Raw genomic sequence first — 20,674 nt, 5'->3', positions numbered from 1 at the left:
ATTAGCGACCAGGCTGCCCTGCTGCGGTGGCTGCATCTCAGAAGATCCTATTTGAATATTTGGAGAGAGCCCGAGGCTGCACAGACAGGCGAGACCTGTGCTCACACCGACTTCTGGGCATGCTCCACAGGAGACTAGACACTGCGGCAGGGTAGTTTTGGATCTTCCAGAGCAGACACCAGCTGAATGCCGTTAAGTGACGTCAGCTGACCCCATACGGAACCGTCAGGCCTCATAGCCATAAAGTAATACAGTGGTCATTATTTAAAGTCACTAATTTTCTTTTTTATAGTGACTCCCAACATGTACCCATCCCTCACTGAACTTTAGGTCTCTGGCTCTTGCGAATAGTGTTTGGGGTTGTTGTTTTACGCAGTCTTAGTGCGTAACCAGGCTAGGCGAAAGCTCATTGCTTAACTCAGACCTTGAACTCCCATGTCCTCCTACCTCAGTCTCCAGAGTGCTGAGATAACAGGGGCGCGTCACCACTTCCAGTGCGTGTCTGTGTGCTTGTGTCTGCTCTGCGCTGTGGCAGTGTGGTCCTGAGGATTGAACCCAGAGCCTTTCACTGGAAATCTCCCTAGTCCACTCAATTAACATGAAAAGAAACTAAACACTTATAATTCCTACTTTTAAAAATTCCCTGGGTTGTAGCTTTTTTCCTCCCTTTGAGGCAGGGTTTCTCTGTGTAGCCTTGGCTGTCCTGGACTCCCTTTGTAGACCAGGCTGGCCTCGAACTCACAGCAATCCACCTGCCTCTGCCTCCCGAGTGCTGGGATTAAAGGTGTGCGCCACCACTGCCCAGCTCACCATGTAACTTTTGACCACCGTGGAACTCACTATGTAGAACAGTCTGGCCTGGAACTTGAACTCATAGATCCCCAGGCCTTTGCCTCCAGAGTCCTGGGATTAAAGGCTTGGTCTTTTCAGTAAGCAGCACTAGGCAGCCTGGGTCACGTGTCTGTATAGATCAAAATATCATCTCTTCAGTAAGCAGCAGCAGGTCGCACGCAAGTCTATAGTACATGAAAAACAATTTGTTAGCTTAGTGATAGAGACACAGCTGTAGGGGAGATAAACGTGTCTGTTTTGATCCCACGCCTGGGATGGGGAGGAGACTTGTGAGAGAGCAGGTGGTGGGTATCCACTTAGAAGTCCAACCACTTTGGTGGGGGGAGCTTGGTTGTTGCCAGCTGAAAAACATCCTAGAACAGACTGAGAAGTCACATGTCCAAACAGGAGGCTGGGCTTTTTTGGGAGTGGTATTGTTTGGCTGTTCATCATGCCACTTCGAGACTCTCCTAGAGAGAACCGCTCGCTCCAGGGAAGGCTTCAAGGCTCCGGCTGAGGCTTCGGGTTCCCGTTGCTCCAGGTTCCAGCAGCAACTTTGGTGGACTTGTTGGTCTGCTGAGATCCTGCTGACTACGCCGTCGGGAGAATTGTTGCTAGGAACTGACACCCAGAAGGTTTCCTTCCTGTTTTCCTTAATCTCCTCTCCCCCCTGTTTAGGCTACTCAGGTTGAGAGGGAGGAACAAGTTCAGGATAAAGTATGATTGTTAAGGAAATTGAGCCTACACACAACAGAAAGATGCACAGGAGGACTTGGCAGGGGAGGACACAGGATTGTACGAGGAATTCACACTCATTAGACTAGTGTCCTATCCCTTAAAATTAGTTGATCACACAATGAGTAACATCTATTAATTATCTTAGTTCTGTTCCTCTACAGAACCCAGCCTTGCCCACCGACCTGGCGCCCACTCTGTCGCCCACACAGGTGGGAGGTCTCAACCGGGGGACAAACTGAGGTGCCTATTAACATTTCAAAGGAGACACAGTCCACCAGCTTCTCAGCACCCCCACTCCCCGCTGCAGCTGCCTCCTGGCTGGGGTACAACCTGCTACCCCAAACTCTTCAGCCCAGGGCTGGGCTTCTCTGACTCCTGTATAACCCAGCCATTTTCTCTGAACTGTCTTTCTTTTTTCTTTCTTTCTTTTTTTAACCTTTTGGTGCCTGCTTTGGTTCCTGCTCTCTTGGCCTCTACCTCTCCCCTCCGCTCCCCTCCCCTTACTCACTTCAGTCTGCCGGACATTTCACTCCGGACTCTCCCAGATGCCTCTGCCTGTGCTCTCGCTTTTATCTATGACAAAACCCTCAACCACTTTAGGAGCAGTCATGTCCTCCTTTTCCTTCCTTCCTTCCTTCTTTCTTTCTTTCTTTTTTTCTTTTCTTTTCTTTTTTTTCATTCACCTTGAATTTGCAGTCATCCTGCCTCAGGCTCCCGAAGCTGGGCTTTGTGCCGTGAGATGTGAGCACAGTGGTTCTCAGGCTCCTGATGCTGCGGCCTTTCCATACGCTTCCTCATGCTGTAGTGACCACTGCCCCCAAACCATGAAATTGTTTTTATTGCTACTTAGTAACTGCGATTTTGCTAAGGCTGCCACACTTCAATGTGACGGCCCCAACCATAACATTATTTTCATTGCTACTTAGTAACAGTGATTTTGCTAGTGTTAGGCATTGCAATGTAAATATTTGTGTTTTCCCAAGGGTCTTAGGTGACCTCTTTGAAAAGGGTCATTTGACCCTCGCAGATTAAGAACCACAGTGTTAGAAGAAAGCAGAATTATCTCTCCAGTCTCTTCAACTCCAGTTTGCAAAACAAACCCTAAAGACAATACCAACCAATAGAACAGTCACTCAGTGATTAGATGGGACAGTGGAGAGGGGGGAAAAAAAGCGAGAACCCAGGGATGTTTTGTTTTTTTGTTTCAGTTGGTTTTTCAAGACAGGGTTTCTCTGTGTAGCCTTGGCTGTCCTGGACTCGCTTTGTAGACCAGGCTGGCCTCGAACTCACAGCGATCCTAAAGGCAGGAGCCACCAAGCCTGGCTATAGGGATGTCTTACCGAGCACCCTAGCCTCACGACCCCCAACCACGCTTGCGCACTCCGCCCGTGGCCGCATTAGTCTCTGTCCCACTTTGGACTACATTTCCCACAGGCCTCTGCGCGGCATCTTTCCGGCCGCTTAGCGCCTTTGGCTGGGAGAGGTGAGTTGGTCCTCTGCACGGAGGAAACAGGCGCGCGCGGGGGAGGGCGGCGCGGGAGCTGCGTGGATCTGGCGATCGGTCGGCCTGAGGGACTTGGAGTCGGCGGCGCTGTGTCCTCGGGCTCCCAGAGGCCCAGCGTGGCTCCGGGTTGCCGTGTGTGCAGCCCAGGGTGAAGGATTCCTCCCCCTCCCCGCCCCCCAACAATGCGATCGATGGCAGCGCCTCTGCCCGCGCGGTCCTACTGTGTGCGCACGTGGTGGTGCGACTGACTGGTCACGGGTGTGTGTGTGTCCCGAGGCCACCAAGCCGGGAGGGCACCCTCCGGATTCGTCCTTTCTCCCAGGCTTGGGAATAACGGAAGGAAATGATGCTGCATGCATACATAGAAACCTCGTATTAGTGTTGTTGTATATGTGAAAAAAAAATTGGCCAAGTTACTTTCTTCTTCCTCTTTGTCCTATGAAGTGTGATCCTTATTATTATTATTATTTATTTTTTATTTTATTTATTTATTTATTTTTGGTTTTTCGAGACAGGGTTTCTCTGTGCAGCCTTGGCTGTCCTGGACTCGCTTTGTAGACCAGGCTGGCCTCGAACTCACAGCGATCCTCCTGCCTCTGCCTGGGATTAAAGACCTGTGCCACCCCTGCCCGGCGGCCCCCAATCACATATGCCATAATCGCCTGAGCACTAAGTAGGAAGAGGTTTGTAGGCTGGTCTGCTGCCAATTGCTCTAGCCCTCCAACTCTTGTATACTTTACGTAAAGTTTACTTTGTTCTGCTTGTGCTATCCCTGAGTAAGTGCAGGGCAGATGCGCCAAGAGCATATTGAAGCGGGAGCCTCGTAAGGAGGTCTCTGGCCTCTTTATGTGAGTCACAAACTTCCAGGACACAAGGAGGACCTTTAAGTAGGGCGGGTGAAGGACACCTCCCCAAAGCAGGAGGGTGTAGTAGTGCACTTGGGCCTTTCCTGGGGAAGCTTACAGGCAGGTACCCTGGAAGAAGGCATAAGCGACTCTTAAGAACTTTCCCATCAGTCCAACACCCCCAAGTTGTACCAATGTAAACACCCCCCCCAAGCATGCAGCATGCGGAGATGAAAATCAAACGTGAAAGGCGGCAAATCGGCGATCACAACATGTGGCTCGGCTTGGCTGTGCCTCCTCGTCAGAGAGCCGTGCTGGCTCCATGGCATTCACAGTTCCCAGTGGACACGGCTGTGCCAGGAAACTAAAGCTGGCTGCAGGTCTGCCTGCGCACCATCCAAGGAAAATGCAGTGCTCAAGAGAAATGTCACTTTTTTTGTTTTTTGTTTTTGTTTTTCAAGATAGGGTCTCTCTGTGTAGCACTGGCTGTCCTGGACTCGCTTTGTAGACCAGACTGGTCTTGAACTCATAGTGATCCTTAAGAGGTCATTTTGGATGTTAAAGCTTGAGATTAGGTGGGCGAAGCCTGTATCAACTACAGATTCCTGACTGACACCCTGTGGATGGGAACCACACAGGAGCAATTAAAGTGCGATGCACTTTTGTAAGCTCCCCCCCCACACACATACACACCACGCACACACCACACACACACACCACACACACACAAACCACACACATCACACCACACCACACACACACACACCACACACACACACACACCACACACACACACACACACCACACACACACACACACACCACACACACACACACACCACACACACACACACACACCACACACACACACACACACACCACACACACACACACCACACACACACACACACACACACACACACACACAAAAGGGAACGAGAGTGTCCATGGATGTGCTGGTGGGATCTGGGGACTGGACTTTGGCATGAGATCAGTGATACCTTAACAAGGAGGCTCTGTCAACGCTCAGCCATCGCTGTAGCCGCATGGAGGCTTCCCATGGTCCTGTTGTAAGGCCGTAGACATTGACCCGTCAGCCTTTAGAATTAAGACTAGCTAAGCTCATACATTAAATGATTTTTAAAAAAACTTTTAGGAAATATAAGTTGGATTTTCCCATTCTCAAAAACCACGATTACTACCCCAGGTGTGGTGGTGCACGCCTTTAATCCCAGCGCTCGGGAGGCTGAGGCAGGCGGATCGCTGTGAGTTCGAGGCCAGCCTGGGCTACAGAGCGAGTCCAGGACAGCCAAGGCTACACAGAGAAACCCTGTCTCGAAAAAATATTACTACTGCTGAACTTAAGCCCCTATCTGACATGTGTTATGAGGAGATTGGGATCCATGCTCGTGCAGAACACTGAGTAAAGGAGCAAGACGCGCCTCACGGCTCGTACAGAGGGAGACCTGACACCCCCGAGCCTGCTCACAGCACCCACTCCTCACACTCCTGCTGGGTGTGTCTCGCGGAATCGGCCGCTCGGGCGGGTCCCTCCCCTGGCTACAGCTGAGGAGACTGAAGCCTCTTTGGTTGCTTCGCTGCCTCCTAAGGGAAGATGTCGGAGCAGAGCGCTCTCTGGCCAGGACCTGTCTAGCGTCGCTCTCCCCTACCACGCACAGCGGTCAAGTCACCTTCTTCCTCGCGGTGGCTCGAGGCACAGGGGTTTGATGGCTCCAACTCCTGAAGTTACATCCCACCATTTCTCCTTCAAGCGGATCACAGGAACCCTCGCCTCAGCCAGCGGCTATGGCTTTTACAGACGGCGCCTCTCGCGGACAGCTGTAAAGAGAGTCGTTCCCGGGTGGCGCCAGAAGCCTCAGCTCCGAGTGGAGTTAATTAGCTGCTGTGATCTCGTCTTCTCTGATTGGGCGGATGAAGCCTTTAAGGTGGCTTCTGACTCGCAGCGTGTCGTCAGACTGTTTCCACGTAGTGAAACGGCTGCTTGCCCCTCTGGGAAAACCGCACCATCTCCACCTCTACAAGACGCCCGAGCTTTTATTAGGAGAGGAAATCACAGGCTGCCTCCAACTTGGAGAGCCGCCTGCCTCTTCCTCCCGGGTGACACCTCACCGGGCGCCGTGTTAGCTGTCATTGATCCCCGTTGCCCAGGAAAGATCCGAAACCGTTTGCTTAGTAACAGGGTCTTTCACTTCAGGACCTTCCCGGCACCCCTCTTTCTAGAGCTGGGGTTCGCACCCAAGGCCTTGTGTGTTGAGGCACCGCTGCCCCCTCTGAGGCTTTGTCTCCTGAGCGTCGTCTGCTTCGGAGGCTCATAAGGAGATGTAAGATGGCTCTAAGGGAGAGGGGTTTAGTCTTCACAGTGGGAGCCCTCTGCGTGGCCGCTGACTTGAGCCTCAGGAGGCGGGTTAATGTAGTGACAGGAGTGTGTGGCCCAAGCCGAAGCTCTCTGTAGAAATCTCTGCGTTGGGGTGGGCTCCGGGCTGGGTGGAAGCACAGTAACGAGGGGGACTTGGAAGCAAGAGCGACAGGAAAAACCCTGCTCTTACTACGTAAATTGTTTGGGAACTTCTAAGCACATCGGGGATTCATTTCTTTTTATTCCAGCTTCGCGTGCCTGAACCCTCCCGCTTCCCAGAGAGGTTACTGAAAAGTGCTGACCCGTGACTGCAGTTCTAACACTATGGCCCTGGCCCAGGTAGGTTAATTTTTTTTTTCTTTTCCCCAGCCTGGCCTTGAACATACGAGTCTACTGTCTGCCTCCTGAGTGCTGGGACTGCAAGTGTGTACAGCACACCTGGCACCTATTTCCTCCGAAACACTCGGTTTCCAGGTAGCTGAACTCAGTCACTGTTTCCTGAACCTGCTGATGTAGCGAGCGCCACACGGGGGTCAGAGACACGGCCCATTGCTGTACGGTACGTGTCTTCCCCAGCGGGCCAAGGTAAAAGCCCTGAGGTAAAGCAGAGCAATTCAGACAGAAGGTGAGAGAAGCCGGTTTGCATCAGTCAGCTTGGAGAGGAGTTTTGAGCTAGAACAGCTGAGTTGAACCAGTCTGCCAGAGTTCAGAGAGCTAGAAAGGGGGAGATTATTCAGCAGTGTCTGAGACAATTACATCTGGCAAATAAAAGTTACTTTTGCAGATTTGTATGTGTTAGATACAAGAGCCAGGTGGGGTTTTTGGGATTCTTTTTTTTGGGGGGGGGGGAAAGGAGGCAGGGTCTTACTATGTAGCCATGACTGGCTGGCTTTGAACTCACTATTTAGACCAGGCTGGCCTAGAAGTCACGGAAATCCACCTGTTTCTGTCTTCCAAGTGGTGGCTCAAATATCTAAATTTTGTTTTGTTTTGTTTTGTTTGTTTTGTTTTTGTTTTTGTTTTTGTTTTTTTGAGACAGGGTTTCTCTGTGTAGCCTTGGCTGTCCTGGACTCACTTTGTAGACCAGGCTGGCCTCAAACTCACAGCGATCCTCCTGCCTCTGCCTCCCAACAAATATCTAAATGTTAAAAAAGAGATATCAGATATATCAAATACAGTCAAGATGAGGAAAAGTTTTTAGCAAAAATTTAAAAGTTAAAGAACTGTTTGTAACATTGCATATCTTTAAAATAAAACCTGGAAAAAAAGTAAAATAAAATAAAACCCGACTTTGAAATGAATTTGAAATCAGCCTGCCTTAGATATTTTTGTAGTATATTTGGAATGGATTTTTCTTGAAGAAAAATTTTATCAGCGTGTTTTCATGGTTAATGAAACCGAGTGTCATATTCCTGTAGAGTTTATGACGGGAGCATGTAGGATATTCACATATAACTTCTAGACAGTTGGGTTCATCTGTGGGTTTTGTTGTATTCATTTCCAGAACGAATGAAAAAAATCTAGTCCTTAGCGGCAAGAGGGCTCAGAAGGTAAAGGCAAGGGTGTGAGTTTAATCCCCTGGACCCACAGGAGGAGGAACGGGCTCTTGTAGGCTGCCCTCTGACCTCATGGACTATGGCATGCACAGCACACCAATAAAAATGAAACAAACGTTTAGAGTTTTAAGTTTTCTGTGCGCGTGTAGGGCCGTGTGGGAGCAGAGCATCCCCCTGCCTCTGACACCCTGACTTCCGCGCTGTCTGGTCCTGCTGTAGCGTTCAGCCCCGTGCTGTTTGTGTGCCGCGGCTTCCCGTGTCACCCGTGCACCTTCAGTCTCCACGCGGCTCAGAGGTTAAGAGCACCGCCTGCTCCTCCAGAGGCCCTGAGTTCGATTCCCAGCAACCACATGGTGGCTCACAGCCATTTATAGTGAGATCTGGCGCCCTCTTCTGGCCTGCAGGGGTACATGCAGGTAGAGCGCTTTATACATAATAAAAAAAATAAATAAACCTTTTAAAAAATAAAAAGATTGGCCGGGGCGGTGGTGGCGGCGCACACGCCTTTAATCCCAGCACTCGGGAGGCAGAGGCGGGCGGATCGCTGTGAGTTCGAGGCCAGCCTGGTCTACAGAGCGAGTCCAGGACAGCCAAGGCTACACAGAGAAACCCTGTCTCGAAAAACCAAAAATAAAATAAAATAAAATAAAATAAAATAAAATAAAAATAAAAAGAATTTTCCCACGCACTACACGGGTTTGTTTGTTTGTTTTTCCCCAGGCACCGGTGACGTTCAGGGATGTGGCTGTGGCTTTCTCCCGGGAGGAGTGGGCGTTCCTGGACGCGGCGCAGAGGAGGCTGTACAGGGAGGTGACGCGGGAGAACTACGGCCATTTCCTCTCGCTGGGTGAGCGCAACCCGCTGCCTTCTTACCGTGTGGGGCAGAGCCAGGCCCTGGCCCTTCAGCCTCTCACCGATCCCGAGGTGGCCCCGGTCGCTTCCTCAGACTCCGGTGACTTCTCGCCCGCTCCGTGTCCTGCGAACTCTGCGATCCGGGTTGGATGTGGCCCGGGCCATTTTCCAAGCCAAAAGCAGATTTGTGTTACGGGTCAGTTGTGCCGGCCTAAGATGGCTGACAGCTGACACACCGAGCCTGAAATGTACTGTGAAGGTTTTGGCTCTATGCCGGGCAGGGTCAGAACCGGTACAAACTCGCAAACTAAACAAACTACTCTAGACTTCGTAACCTACACACATCCCAGGCACTCGCCATTTCTCCCTCCTGTCACTCCCAGCTCCGCCCCCTTCTCCAGGAAGTCCCGCCTCCCACTTCCTGTCCTTCTGCCCAGCTGATTGGCCAAATGGTGCTTTATTGACAGGTGTGACACCCACTCAAGACATTCCTCCACAGGTCTCCTCCCTTAGCATTGGAGTGTAGACGTCTCCCGCTTCTTTCTGATTTCAGAGGCCATGTGTGTGGGTGGACGCAGGGAGACGCGCTCTGTGGGGAGCCCGGCCCCTCACACTCTTCCCACTCTCTGGGCCATGGCTGCAGCTCAGGGTCCGAGCACTTGCCTAGCGCGCTGGGGTCCCCGGCTGCACCCCAGGTCAGGGACAGCTAAAATCCTGAGCGGTCTGTGTTCTACAGCGGAGAGGTGAACTGGAAAGGGCCTGGCACTGTTTCCAGAAGCTTCTCTCCCTGTTAGCCCAGTGAGACGAGCTCCGTGGACTTCGTGTCAGCCACGGTCATGTTGTACAGATGATGATCGTGGCCGAGGCACACGGGCTCCGTGGACTTCGTGTCAGCCACCGTCGTGTTGTACAGATGATGATCGTGGCCGAGGCACACGGGTTCCGTGGACTTCGTGTCAGCCACGGTCGTGTTGTGCAGATGATCGTGGCCGAGGCACACGGGCTCCGTGGACTTCGTGTCAGCCACGGTCGTGTTGTGCAGATGATCGTGGCCGAGGCACACGGGCTCCGTGGACTTCGTGTCAGCCACCGTCGTGTTGTACAGATGATGATCGTGGCCGAGGCACACGGGTTCCGTGGACTTCGTGTCAGCCACCATCGTGTTGTGCAGATGATCGTGGCCGAGGTACACGAGCTCCGTGGACTTCGTGTCAGCCACCATCGTGTTGTGCAGATGATCGTGGCCGAGGCACACGGGCTCCGTGGACTTCGTGTCAGCCACTGTCGTGTTGTACAGATGATCGTGGCCGAGGTACACGAGCTCCGTGGACTTCGTGTCAGCCACCATCGTGTTGTGCAGATGATCGTGGCCGAGGCACACGGGCTCCGTGGACTTCATGTCAGCCACGGTCGTGTTGTGCAGATGATCGTGGCCGAGGCACACGGGTTCTGTGGACTTCGTGTCAGCCACGGTCGTGTTGTGCAGATGATCGTGGCCGAGGCACACGGGCTCCGTGGACTTCGTGTCAGCCACGGTCGTGTTGTGCAGATGATCGTGGCCGAGGCACACGGGCTCCGTGGACTTCGTGTCAGCCACTGTCGTGTTGTACAGATGATCGTGGCCGAGGTACACGAGCTCCGTGGACTTCGTGTCAGCCACCATCGTGTTGTGCAGATGATCGTGGCCGAGGCACACGGGTTCCGTGGACTTCGTGTCAGCCACGGTCGTGTTGTGCAGATGATCGTGGCCAGGCACACGGGCTCCGTGGACTTCGTGTCAGCCACTGTCGTGAGTGTGCACAGATTTCTCACAGCTACTCTGACAGAGATACCGTCACCGCCCTCAGCTCAGTGAGAACGCTCAGGCAGCACAGGTCGGGGCAGCACCTCTGCACACGTGGGGAACTGAACTCAAGTTCCCGGATGCACACACCATGGCGCAGCAGGAACAAGAGAACCCGGGAATCACGGGCCAGCGAGGGACAACGGAAGAGACCCGTTTCCGACGGGAAAGCTAGGACTCGGGCCTATGTGTGTGCTGTGGCATGCGTGTGTCCACACTCACATGAGCATACACTCACACACACACACTCATGCACCCACACTCTCGCACACGTGCACGCACACACTCACATGCTCACACACCTGCTGTGCACACACTCACACTCGTGTGCACACACATGCTCGGGCTCACATGCGCACACTCACTCACATGTGCGCACACACTCACATGCGCGTGCACACAGACTCTCACATGCCCATGCACACACACACACATGTGCACACACACACTATTTACTGAGGGCCTATTGAGCAGGCAGGATGTGCCACAGCTCTGCTGCCTCCCCGAAGAGCCAGACTACATTACATGACGCGTGTTGTCAGTCACCTGGTATTTATTATTGCTATTTCCCTAGACGGTTGTTCTGGGCATTTGTAGCATTTACTTAAGGCTTTGGTTGTGAAGTCAGGCATGGCGGGAGCTCTGTACCGGAGAAGCTGAGGCAGGAGGATAGCCACTGGGCTGCAGCGCCAGACCCTGCCTCAAAACAAAACAAGAAGCACCATTTTGACTTAGAACCAACTGCACACTTTTCAGGCTGGTAATCCGCTGGGACGGTTTTCTGTTAAGCAGGACATTCTGTGTCCGAGAGAGAGGCGTTCGCCTTGCTGGGAGAGGACGTGCGGGAGCCCGAGATGCCTGTGAAGGGTGGGAGAAGACGACGTTGCCCTGGTGAGTGAGAGTGAGCTGGCATAGGCGGGGGTCCCACAGGTGGGTGCTCAGCTCAGTGAGGTGGGGGGGGGAGGTTCCACAGGTGGGTGCTCAGCTCAGTGAGGTGGGGGAGGAGGTTCCACAGGTGGGTGCTTAGCTCAGTGAGGTGAGGGGAGGTTCCACAGGTGGGTGCTCAGCTCAGTGAGGTGAGGGGAGGTTCCACAGGTGGGTGCTCAGCTCAGTGAGGTGGGGGGGAGGTTCCACAGGTGGGTGCTTAGCTCAGTGAGGTGAGGGGAGGTTCCACAGGTGGGTGCTCAGCTCAGTGAGGTGGGGGAGGAGGTTCCACAGGTGGGTGCTTAGCTCAGTGAGGTGGGGGGAGGTTCCACAGGTGGGTGCTCAGCTCAGTGAGGTGGGGGAGGTTCCACAGGTGGGTGCTCAGCTCAGTGAGGTGGGGGGAGGTTCCACAGGTGGGTGCTCAGCTCAGTGAGGTGGGGGGGGGTCCCACAGGTGGGTGCTCAGCTCAGTGAGGTGGGGGGGGGAGGTTCCACAGGTGGGTGCTCAGCTCAGTGAGGTGGGGGGGGAGGTTCCACAGGTGGGTGCTCAGCTCAGTGAGGTGGGGGGGGGAGGTTCCACAGGTGGGTGCTCAGCTCAGTGAGGTGAGGGGAGGTTCCACAGGTGGGTGCTCAGCTCAGTGAGGTGGGGGGGGAGGTTCCACAGGTGGATGCTCAGCTCAGTGAGGTGGGGGGGGAGGTTCCACAGGTGGGTGCTCAGCTCAGTGAGGTGAGGGGGGAGGTTCCACAGGTGGGTGCTCAGCTCAGTGAGGTGGGGGGGTGTCCCACAGGTGGGTGCTCAGCTCAGTGAGGTGGGGGAGGTTCCACAGGTGGGTGCTCAGCTCAGTGAGGTGGGGGGGGAGGTTCCACAGGTGGGTGCTCAGCTCAGTGAGGTGGGGGGGAGGTTCCACAGGTGGGTGCTCAGCTCAGTGAGGTGGGGGGGTGTCCCACAGGTGGGTGCTCAGCTCAGTGAGGTGGGGGAGGTTCCACAGGTGGGTGCTCAGCTCAGTGAGGTGGGGGGGAGGTTCCACAGGTGGGTGCTCAGCTCAGTGAGGTGGGGGGGGTTCCACAGGTGGGTGCTCAGCTCAGTGAGGTGGGGGGGTGTCCCACAGGTGGGTGCTCAGCTCAGTGAGGTGGGGGAGGTTCCACAGGTGGGTGCTCAGCTCAGTGAGGTGGGGGGGGGAGGTTCCACAGGTGGATGCTCAGCTCAGTGAGGGGGGGGAGGTTCCACAGGTGGGTGCTCAGCTCAGTGAGGTGGGGGAGGTTCCACAGGTGGGTGCTCAGCTCAGTGAGGTGGGGGGGAGGTTCCACAGGTGGGTGCTCAGCTCAGTGAGGTGGGGGAGGTTCCACAGGTGGGTGCTCAGCTCAGTGAGGTGAGGGGTGTCCCACAGGTGGGTGCTCAGCTCAGTGAGGTGGGGGAGGTTCCACAGGTGGGTGCTCAGCTCAGTGAGGTGGGGGGGAGGTTCCACAGGTGGGTGCTCAGCTCAGTGAGGTGGGGGGGGAGGTTCCACAGGTGGGTGCTCAGCTCAGTGAGGTGAGGGGGGTCCCACAGGTGGGTGCTCAGCTCAGTGAGGTGGGGGAGGTTCCACAGGTGGGTGCTCAGCTCAGAGAGGTGAGGGGAGGTTCCACAGGTGGGTGCTCAGCTCAGTGAGGTGGGGGGGGAGGTTCCACAGGTGGGTGCTCAGTTCAGTGAGGTGGGGGGGGAGGTTCCACAGGTGGGTGCTCAGCTCAGTGAGGTGGGGGGGAGGTTCCACAGGTGGGTGCTCAGCTCAGAGAGGTGAGGGGAGGTTCCACAGGTGGGTGCTCAGTTCAGTGAGGTGGGGGGGGGAGGTTCCACAGGTGGGTGCTCAGTTCAGTGAGGTGGCGGGGGAGGTTCCACAGGTGGGTGCTCAGTTCAGTGAGGTGGGGGGGGGAGGTTCCACAGGTGGGTGCTCAGCTCAGTGAGGTGGGGGGAGGTTCCACAGGTGGGTGCTCAGCTCAGCTCAGTGAGGGGGGTTCCACAGGTGGGTGTTCAGCTCAGCTCAGTGAGGGGGGTTCCACAGGTGGGTGCTCAGCTCAGTGAGGTGAGGGGAGGTTCCACAGGTGGGTGCTCAGCTCAGTGAGGTGGGGGGGGGGAGGTTCCACAGGTGGGTGCTCAGCTCAGTGAGGTGAGGGGAGGTTCCACAGGTGGGTGCTCAGCTCAGTGAGGTGGGGGGGGGGAGGTTCCACAGGTGGGTGCTCAGCTCAGTGAGGTGAGGGGAGGAGGTTCCACAGGTGGGTGCTCAGCTCAGTGAGGTGAGGGGAGGTTCCACAGGTGGGTGCTCAGCTCAGTGAGGTGGGGGGGGGAGGTTCCACAGGTGGATGCTCAGCTCAGTGAGGTGGGGGGGGAGGTTCCACAGGTGGGTGCTCAGCTCAGTGAGGTGAGGGGGGAGGTTCCACAGGTGGGTGCTCAGCTCAGTGAGGTGGGGGGGTGTCCCACAGGTGGGTGCTCAGCTCAGTGAGGTGGGGGAGGTTCCACAGGTGGGTGCTCAGCTCAGTGAGGTGGGGGGGGAGGTTCCACAGGTGGGTGCTCAGCTCAGTGAGGTGGGGGGGAGGTTCCACAGGTGGGTGCTCAGCTCAGTGAGGTGGGGGGGTGTCCCACAGGTGGGTGCTCAGCTCAGTGAGGTGGGGGAGGTTCCACAGGTGGGTGCTCAGCTCAGTGAGGTGGGGGGGGAGGTTCCACAGGTGGGTGCTCAGCTCAGTGAGGTGGGGGGGTTCCACAGGTGGGTGCTCAGCTCAGTGAGGTGGGGGGGTGTCCCACAGGTGGGTGCTCAGCTCAGTGAGGTGGGGGAGGTTCCACAGGTGGGTGCTCAGCTCAGTGAGGTGGGGGGGGAGGTTCCACAGGTGGGTGCTCAGCTCAGTGAGGTGGGGGGGGGTTCCACAGGTGGGTGCTCAGCTCAGTGAGGTGAGGGGAGGTTCCACAGGTGGGTGCTCAGCTCAGCTCAGTGAGGTGGGGGAGGTTCCACAGGTGGGTGCTCAGCTCAGCTCAGTGAGGTGGGGGGGGGTTCCACAGGTGGGTGCTCAGCTCAGTGAGGTGAGGTGGGGGGGGAGGTTCCACAGGTGGGTGCTCAGCTCAGCTCAGTGAGGTGGGGGAGGTTCCACAGGTGGGTGCTCAGCTCAGTGAGGGGGGGGGGAGGTTCCACAGGTGGGTGCTCAGCTCAGTGAGGTGGGGGGAGGTTCCACAGATAGGTGCTCAGCTCAGTGAGGTGGGGGGGAGGTTCCACAGGTGGGTGCTCAGCTCAGTGAGGGGGTTCCACAGGTGGGTGCTCAGCTCAGTTCAGTGAGGTGGGGGGGGAGGTTCCACAGGTGGGTGCTCGGCTCAGTGAGGTGAGGGGGGAGGTTCCACAGGTGGGTGCTCAGCTCAGTGAGGTGGAGCGCTTGCCAAGAATCGTTGGGGAGCACTCTTCCAAAGCAGCCTGGAGGGTCATTTGAGACCTGAAGCAAATTTAGGTTTAAAAAGCTCACAGTGATCCTCCTGCCTCTGCCTCCTGAGTGCTGGTATTTGAGGCGTGCGCCACCACTGCCCAGCGCCCTTCCTTCCAGACAAGGTTTCCCATATCCCAGGCTGGAGCTGAACCCACTGTGTATCCAGGAAGGACCTTGAACGTCCCTTCCTCGTTCTCTCCCACCTCCCTGCTGCGGCTCTAGTCCGCACCACCACGCCCAGTTGGGTCTTGACTATTTATTTTTAGGTGGACTTTCTTATGTCGCCCAGGCTGGCTTCTACCTCTCAGGATCAAGTGACCCTTCTCCCTTAACCTGCCTGGAAGCTGGGGAAATAAACACAAGCAAAGGGCTGGGGGGATGGTTCAGCTGTTAAAGGCCAGGCTCACAACCAAAACTATAAGAGTTCGGTTCCCAGCACCCACAGCTGTCTCCCCAGCCACCAAAAAACAAAACAAAACAAAAAAACCAAAACCCCCCCCACATTTCACTCCCCAGTTTGCCTTTCTTTTTAGTTTTAGAGATGATTTACTTTGTAGCCCAAGCTGTCCTGAGACTCTTTGTAGCCCAGGCTCTGTATCCCAGGCTGCTCTGAGACTCTTTGTAGCCCAGGCTGTCCTGAAACTCTGTAGCCCAGGCTGTCCTGAGACTCTTTGTAGCCCAGGCTGTCCTGAAATTCTTTGTATCCCAGGCTGGCCTTAAGCATCCTCCTGCTTTGGCCTCCTGTGTGCTGGGGTGGCAGGTGTGAGTTGCTTGGTCCTGTTCTCACATGTGCCACCTTGGCTTGAAACAGGACTTCTGGTTAATTTGTACTTATTTTATTCATGGAGTGGGCTTTGGCCACCCTGAGTAACTTTACCCCGTGATATAGAGCTGTTAGTGTTCTGCTGATAAAACCGTGCGTGACTGTGTGTCAACGCCTGCTGTCTTTCTCATGGACGTAGTAACTTCTGGTGCAGGATTTGGCGAAGGCTGCGGGGTTTGGGGTGCACATGGGTAGTATTTTTCAGAGATGCCCGTTTACAGGAGGAGGCCCAGCCTATCACTTCCGGTAGGCGTGACTTTAGGTCCTTTTATTGGTCCTTCTGGAACCTGGAAGCAGTGTGTTTTCTTTCTTGTTTCCATTCAGATTTGGAGTCCAGACTCAGGACACCGCCATCCGCAGACGGGGACACTTCCGGCGCTTGTTCATTAAAATGGGAGTTGATGGAGAAAACCAATAGCCTCAGCCCTCAGGGTTCTGGTCCTAGAGACGACCGGAAGTGCACCAGCAAGGCTGAGCGACGAAGGGAAGCCCAGGAGGGTCACCCTGGGCAGCTGACAGTCACCTCCGGGAAGGTCACACCGGAAAAGCGCAGTGTCCTCTCGGAGAACCAGAGAGTCCAGAGCGGGGAGAAGCCGTACGAGTGTCGAGAGTGCAGCAGGACCTTCATCCGGCGCTCCACGCTGTGTCAGCACGTGAGGATCCATACGGGCGAGAAGCCGTACGCGTGCCGGGAGTGCGGGCAGCCCTTCCGACAGCGCGCCCACCTCCTCCGCCATCACAAGCTCCACACGGGCGAGAAGCCCCACGCGTGCAAGGACTGCGGCAAGGCCTTCACGGTGCTGCAGGAGCTCACACAGCACCGGCGGCTCCACACCGGCGAGAAGCCGTACGCGTGCAAGGAGTGCGGCAAGGCCTTCCGCGTGCACCAGCAGCTGGCTCGGCACCAGCGGGTCCACACCGGCGAGAAGCCGTACGCGTGCAAGGCCTGCGGGAAGACCTTCAGGCAGTGCACACACCTCACCCGCCACCAGAGGCTTCACACCTCCCAGAGGCTGTACGAGTGTAAGGAGTGTGGCAAAGCCTTCGTGTGCGGCCCGGACCTGCGAGTCCATCAGAAAACGCACTTTGGCGAGAAGCCCTACGCGTGCAAGGAGTGCGGCAAGGCCTTCAGGGTGTGCCAGCAGCTGGCGGTCCATCAGAGCGTCCACACTGGGGAGAAGCCCCACGCGTGCCAGGCCTGCGGGAAGGCCTTCAGGCTGAGGCAACAACTCGTCCGCCACCAGAGAATCCACGCCCACGAGAGACCCTACCCGTGCCTGGAGTGCTGCAAGACCTTCAGCAGTCACTCCCAGCTGGCTTCACACCAGAGCATCCATGTTGGCGAGAGACCCTACGCGTGCGAGGAGTGTGGCAAGGCCTTCCGGCTGCCCTCCCAGCTCACGCAGCACCAGAGCATCCACACGGGCGAAAAGCCCTATGCGTGTGAGGAGTGTGGAAAAGCCTTCCGGCTGCCCTCCCAGCTCACCCAGCACCAGAGCATCCACACGGGCGAGAAGCCTTATGCGTGCAAGGAGTGCGGGAAGGCGTTCAGACTCTATTCCTTTCTCTCCCAGCACCAGAGGGTCCACACTGGGGAGAAGCCCTACGCGTGCAAGGCGTGCAAGAAGGCCTTCAGGCAGCACTCACACCTCACCCAGCACCAGAGGATCCACAGCGGGACGTAACAAGCAACGTAGTATAGGTTCCACGCTACGTTGCACAGTGTCGGGAAATGCAGTTTTGAGGATAATTTATTGCATGCTTTTATAAGTGAGGGTAAGAAAGACCGTGCTGCTTTGACGGGCGGAGGGAAATGTTTAGTCTTATCTGCTATCACCGCCATCTGAGAACTCTCTGGCCTGCTGTGATACTGGACTCGCTGCCAACATGGTGACAACAGAACTTACATGTGCTTCTTACTGTTGAGTAAGAAATCAATAGGAAAACGGTAGCTTAAATAATATACATTTATCATCTAAAAATTCCTATAGATCAGGAGTCTAGGCGTGCGTTAATTGGGTCTTTGAGGCTTCAGCTAAGCCTGGGGTCTTACCTGGAGAAGGGTGCACACTGGCGTTAGCCATAGGTTAGACGCCCGGACTCACGGTTTTAAGAGCTGGTCCATTGAGACCCTGAGTTTCTCGATGGCCACGTTCACCCTCCCAGCATGGCTGCTGCTGGCAGCATGGAAGTCGGCTAACAAGACTGCTGAAGCTATAACCTGCGTAATCTAATCACAAAAGGAATATCCCGTCATTTTACCACCTTCTACTGGTTGGAAATAAGTTCTCAGACCAGCTCACACTCAGGAAGACTGCATGAAATTAAAATAGCATGAGACAGGGACTAATGAGTGAATACCAGTTCAGAGCCCACATTGGTGTCCTGCCTAATAAAATTGATTTAAGGATGAAGTAACGTATTTCCCAGCATATAAGACGACTCCCTGGGGCTGGAGAGATGGCTCAGATGGCTCTGCTCTTCCAGGGGTCCTGAGGTCCCAGCAACCACATGGTGGCTCACAACCATCTATAGTGCGATCTGGCGCCCTCTTCTGGCCTGCAGGGGTACATGCAGACAGAACACTCTATTCGTAATAATAAATAAATGTTAAAAAAAAAAAAAAAAGACGACCCCCAACTTTAACTTTTCCAGTTAAAATATAGAGTTTACTTAACGAGTCTGCGTTGGAAGACAGGTCGTCTTATACGGCGAGTGTATTCCAAACTATATTTTAACTGGATATGTTAAGATTGGGGGTCGTCTTATACGCTAGAAAATGCGCAGTTAGCACTTGCCAGGCTAGCAGCCACGGGCAGCATGTGTCCTACACAACATCCTGTAACTGTTATCACCAGCATTGTCAGTTCTTTTTTTTTTTTCAAGATTTATTTATTATTATGTATACAGTGCTCTGCCTACATGTACATCTGCAGGCCAAGGGAGGGCACAGATCACATTAGAGATGGTTGTTAGCCACCACGTGGTTGCTGGGAATTGAACTCATGACCTCTGGAAGAGCAGTCAGTGCTCTTAACCGCTGAGCCATCTCTCCAGCCCGTCAGTTCTTATAAGAGGAAGAGGATGCCGTGGGAGTGCCTGCTTACACGTCTCCACATTCATAAGCCTCAGTGTAGTTTCTCCTGGGTAAGATCGAGGAGATTATGGTAAATGCGAGACATTTGTCAGCTGAGCACAAACTTCACAATTAAAAGAGACTGAACTTAATGAATGTGGGTTGTTAAAACTTAACTATTAACTGGGGAGTCAGAGGTAATAATGACTTCAGATTTTGTAAAAAGGCAGATCATCCAGAATCTCTCCTCTGACCAGCTCGTGTTTAATACACAGTCTCAAGGAGAGCATGAAAGACAGGCAGCCGCTTGGGGACTTTGTTTTTATGCGCACGCAGCTGTGAATACTGGGGCTGGGGAAGTGGCTCAGTGGTTAAGGTGACCACTGTGTAAGTACCAGGATGCACATTTGGACCCCCAGAATCAAGTTAAATGCCAGGTCCGTGTGGCGGCTACTCCCCTGACCCCCCCCCCCCGTAACTCCGGGCCCCTGGAGACAGAGATTGGGTATCCAAGATGCTTTCCTGAGAGAGCCTAGGGTCTCCACACGCACCTGTGCGCATGCTCACCTGCACACATGTGCCCCCACACGTACATATACATACGGACGAGTGCCATGCACATGCAAATAGAAAGAGCCGGTTTTAGAGTCAACATATGTAGCGAGAATTTTGGTGTCTTTAAAAATCCAGTTGTGGCCTGGTGGTGGTGGTGGCACACGCCTTTAATCCCAGCACTCGGGGAGGCAGAGGCAGGCGGATCACTGTGAGTTCGAGGCCAGCCTGGTCTACAAAGTGAGTCTAGGACAGTCAAGGCTACACAGAGAGACCCTGTCTCGAAAAAAAAAAAAACCCAACCAAATAAATAATCCAGTTCTGTTATGTAAACATGTTTTTGTTTTAATCCAAGGTGTGGGATATGAGGGTACTTCAGACTGTTCACAGCAGCAGACCGTTCACCTCGCAAATGCTCTGGCAGGGCCGTGATTCTGCCAGCTGAAGATAGTTTAATTCTGGGGACTCTAGAGAGGCTATTAAAAAAAGACCAGGGGCCCCAGGAAGGAGGCGTGGATGTTGCTAGTTTAATCAAGCGTTTGAGAGAAAAGAGACAAGAAAAAGTGGGAGATATCCTGACGAGGTGAAAATTGGGCTTTACAGAGGTGTATGCCCCCTTTCCCCACTAACCTTCTGTCTCTCCTACCTGGTGTTTGGGTGTTAGAAGGTGTAAGAACCCAAATAAAGTAGCATTAACATACGTGCTCAGATTGCAGTCCTTTTTCTTTTCCTTTTTTTGAGACAGGGTTTCCCTGTGTAGCCCTGGCTGTCCTGGATTCGCTGGGTAGACTAGGCTGGCCTCGAACTCACAGCGATCCCCCTGCCTCTGCCTCCCCAGTGCTGGGATTAAAGGTCAGGATTAGGTTTTTGTAGAACGAGCACAAGCGGAAACGCACGGACAGGGTTGGCCTAGGCGAGCCTCCCGCCCACACCATCGCGGCGGCCGGATCCCGGCGCACACGGTTCGCTGCGGTCCCGCATCCCAAGGCCGCAGGATGGGACGGGGAGGGCGGGAGGCAAACCGGGCTCCTCCCTCTCCTGCCCACCCCCTGGGGCTCCTGAAGTCGGGGGGCCCACGGCAGCGCCCCCCGTCTCTGCGCTGGGCTCGCCTGCAGCTCCCCCGAGCCCGGCTCCCGAGCTGACACCGGCGGCGGCAGGGACGCGCGTCCCCTCCCGCGTGCGCGGCTGATGCGGGCGCCGCTGTCACAAAGGGCGGCGCTGCGCAGGCCGGGGCGACCCTGCCGCCAGGAGCCCGTCTCTCCCCCTAGTGTGGCTGCGTGTTTCCCCCCCACTTCCCGGGGAAGGGAGGACGAT

At 54.9% G+C, this 20,674-nt stretch overlaps 1 protein-coding gene across 6 annotated transcripts; it reads left to right on the top strand.

Annotated features, from left to right (window-relative positions):
* Nucleotides 1-803: 803 nt before the first annotated feature.
* On the top strand, nt 804-20,192 carry LOC311591516 (uncharacterized protein). Of its 6 annotated transcripts, none has more exons than XM_084771213.1 (5): nt 804-1,466; nt 6,543-6,633; nt 8,571-8,697; nt 11,335-11,436; nt 16,057-20,192. In XM_084771213.1, the coding sequence occupies exons 2-5, from the start codon at nt 6,619-6,621 to the stop codon at nt 17,415-17,417; spliced, it is 1,605 nt and encodes a 534-aa protein (XP_084627339.1). In that variant the 5' UTR covers nt 804-1,466; nt 6,543-6,618; the 3' UTR covers nt 17,418-20,192. The 6 variants fall into 6 exon arrangements, with proteins under 6 accessions (XP_084627339.1, XP_084627340.1, XP_084627336.1 ...); XM_084771214.1 differs by lacking the exon at nt 804-1,466 and adding an exon at nt 3,023-3,052 and having other exon boundaries at nt 11,338-11,436; XM_084771210.1 differs by lacking the exon at nt 804-1,466 and adding an exon at nt 3,023-3,052.
* The last annotated feature ends 482 nt before the right edge of the window (nt 20,193-20,674 follow it).

Source organism: Acomys minous, assembly GCF_964271855.1.
Source record: "Acomys minous genome assembly, chromosome: 20".
NCBI classification, from domain to species: domain Eukaryota; kingdom Metazoa; phylum Chordata; class Mammalia; order Rodentia; family Muridae; genus Acomys; species Acomys minous.
Note: the sequence above shows the minus strand (reverse complement) of the source record. Positions and strands in the feature narration are given on the sequence as shown.

Excerpts from the sequence above, each read along its gene's own strand:
- LOC311591516 (XM_084771213.1), top strand. Across the intron at positions 8,698-11,334 it reads CGGCCATTTCCTCTCGCTGG|CAGGACATTCTGTGTCCGAG; the intron begins GTGAGCGCAACC and ends TTTTCTGTTAAG. Across the intron at positions 11,437-16,056 it reads GAGAAGACGACGTTGCCCTG|ATTTGGAGTCCAGACTCAGG; the intron begins GTGAGTGAGAGT and ends GTTTCCATTCAG.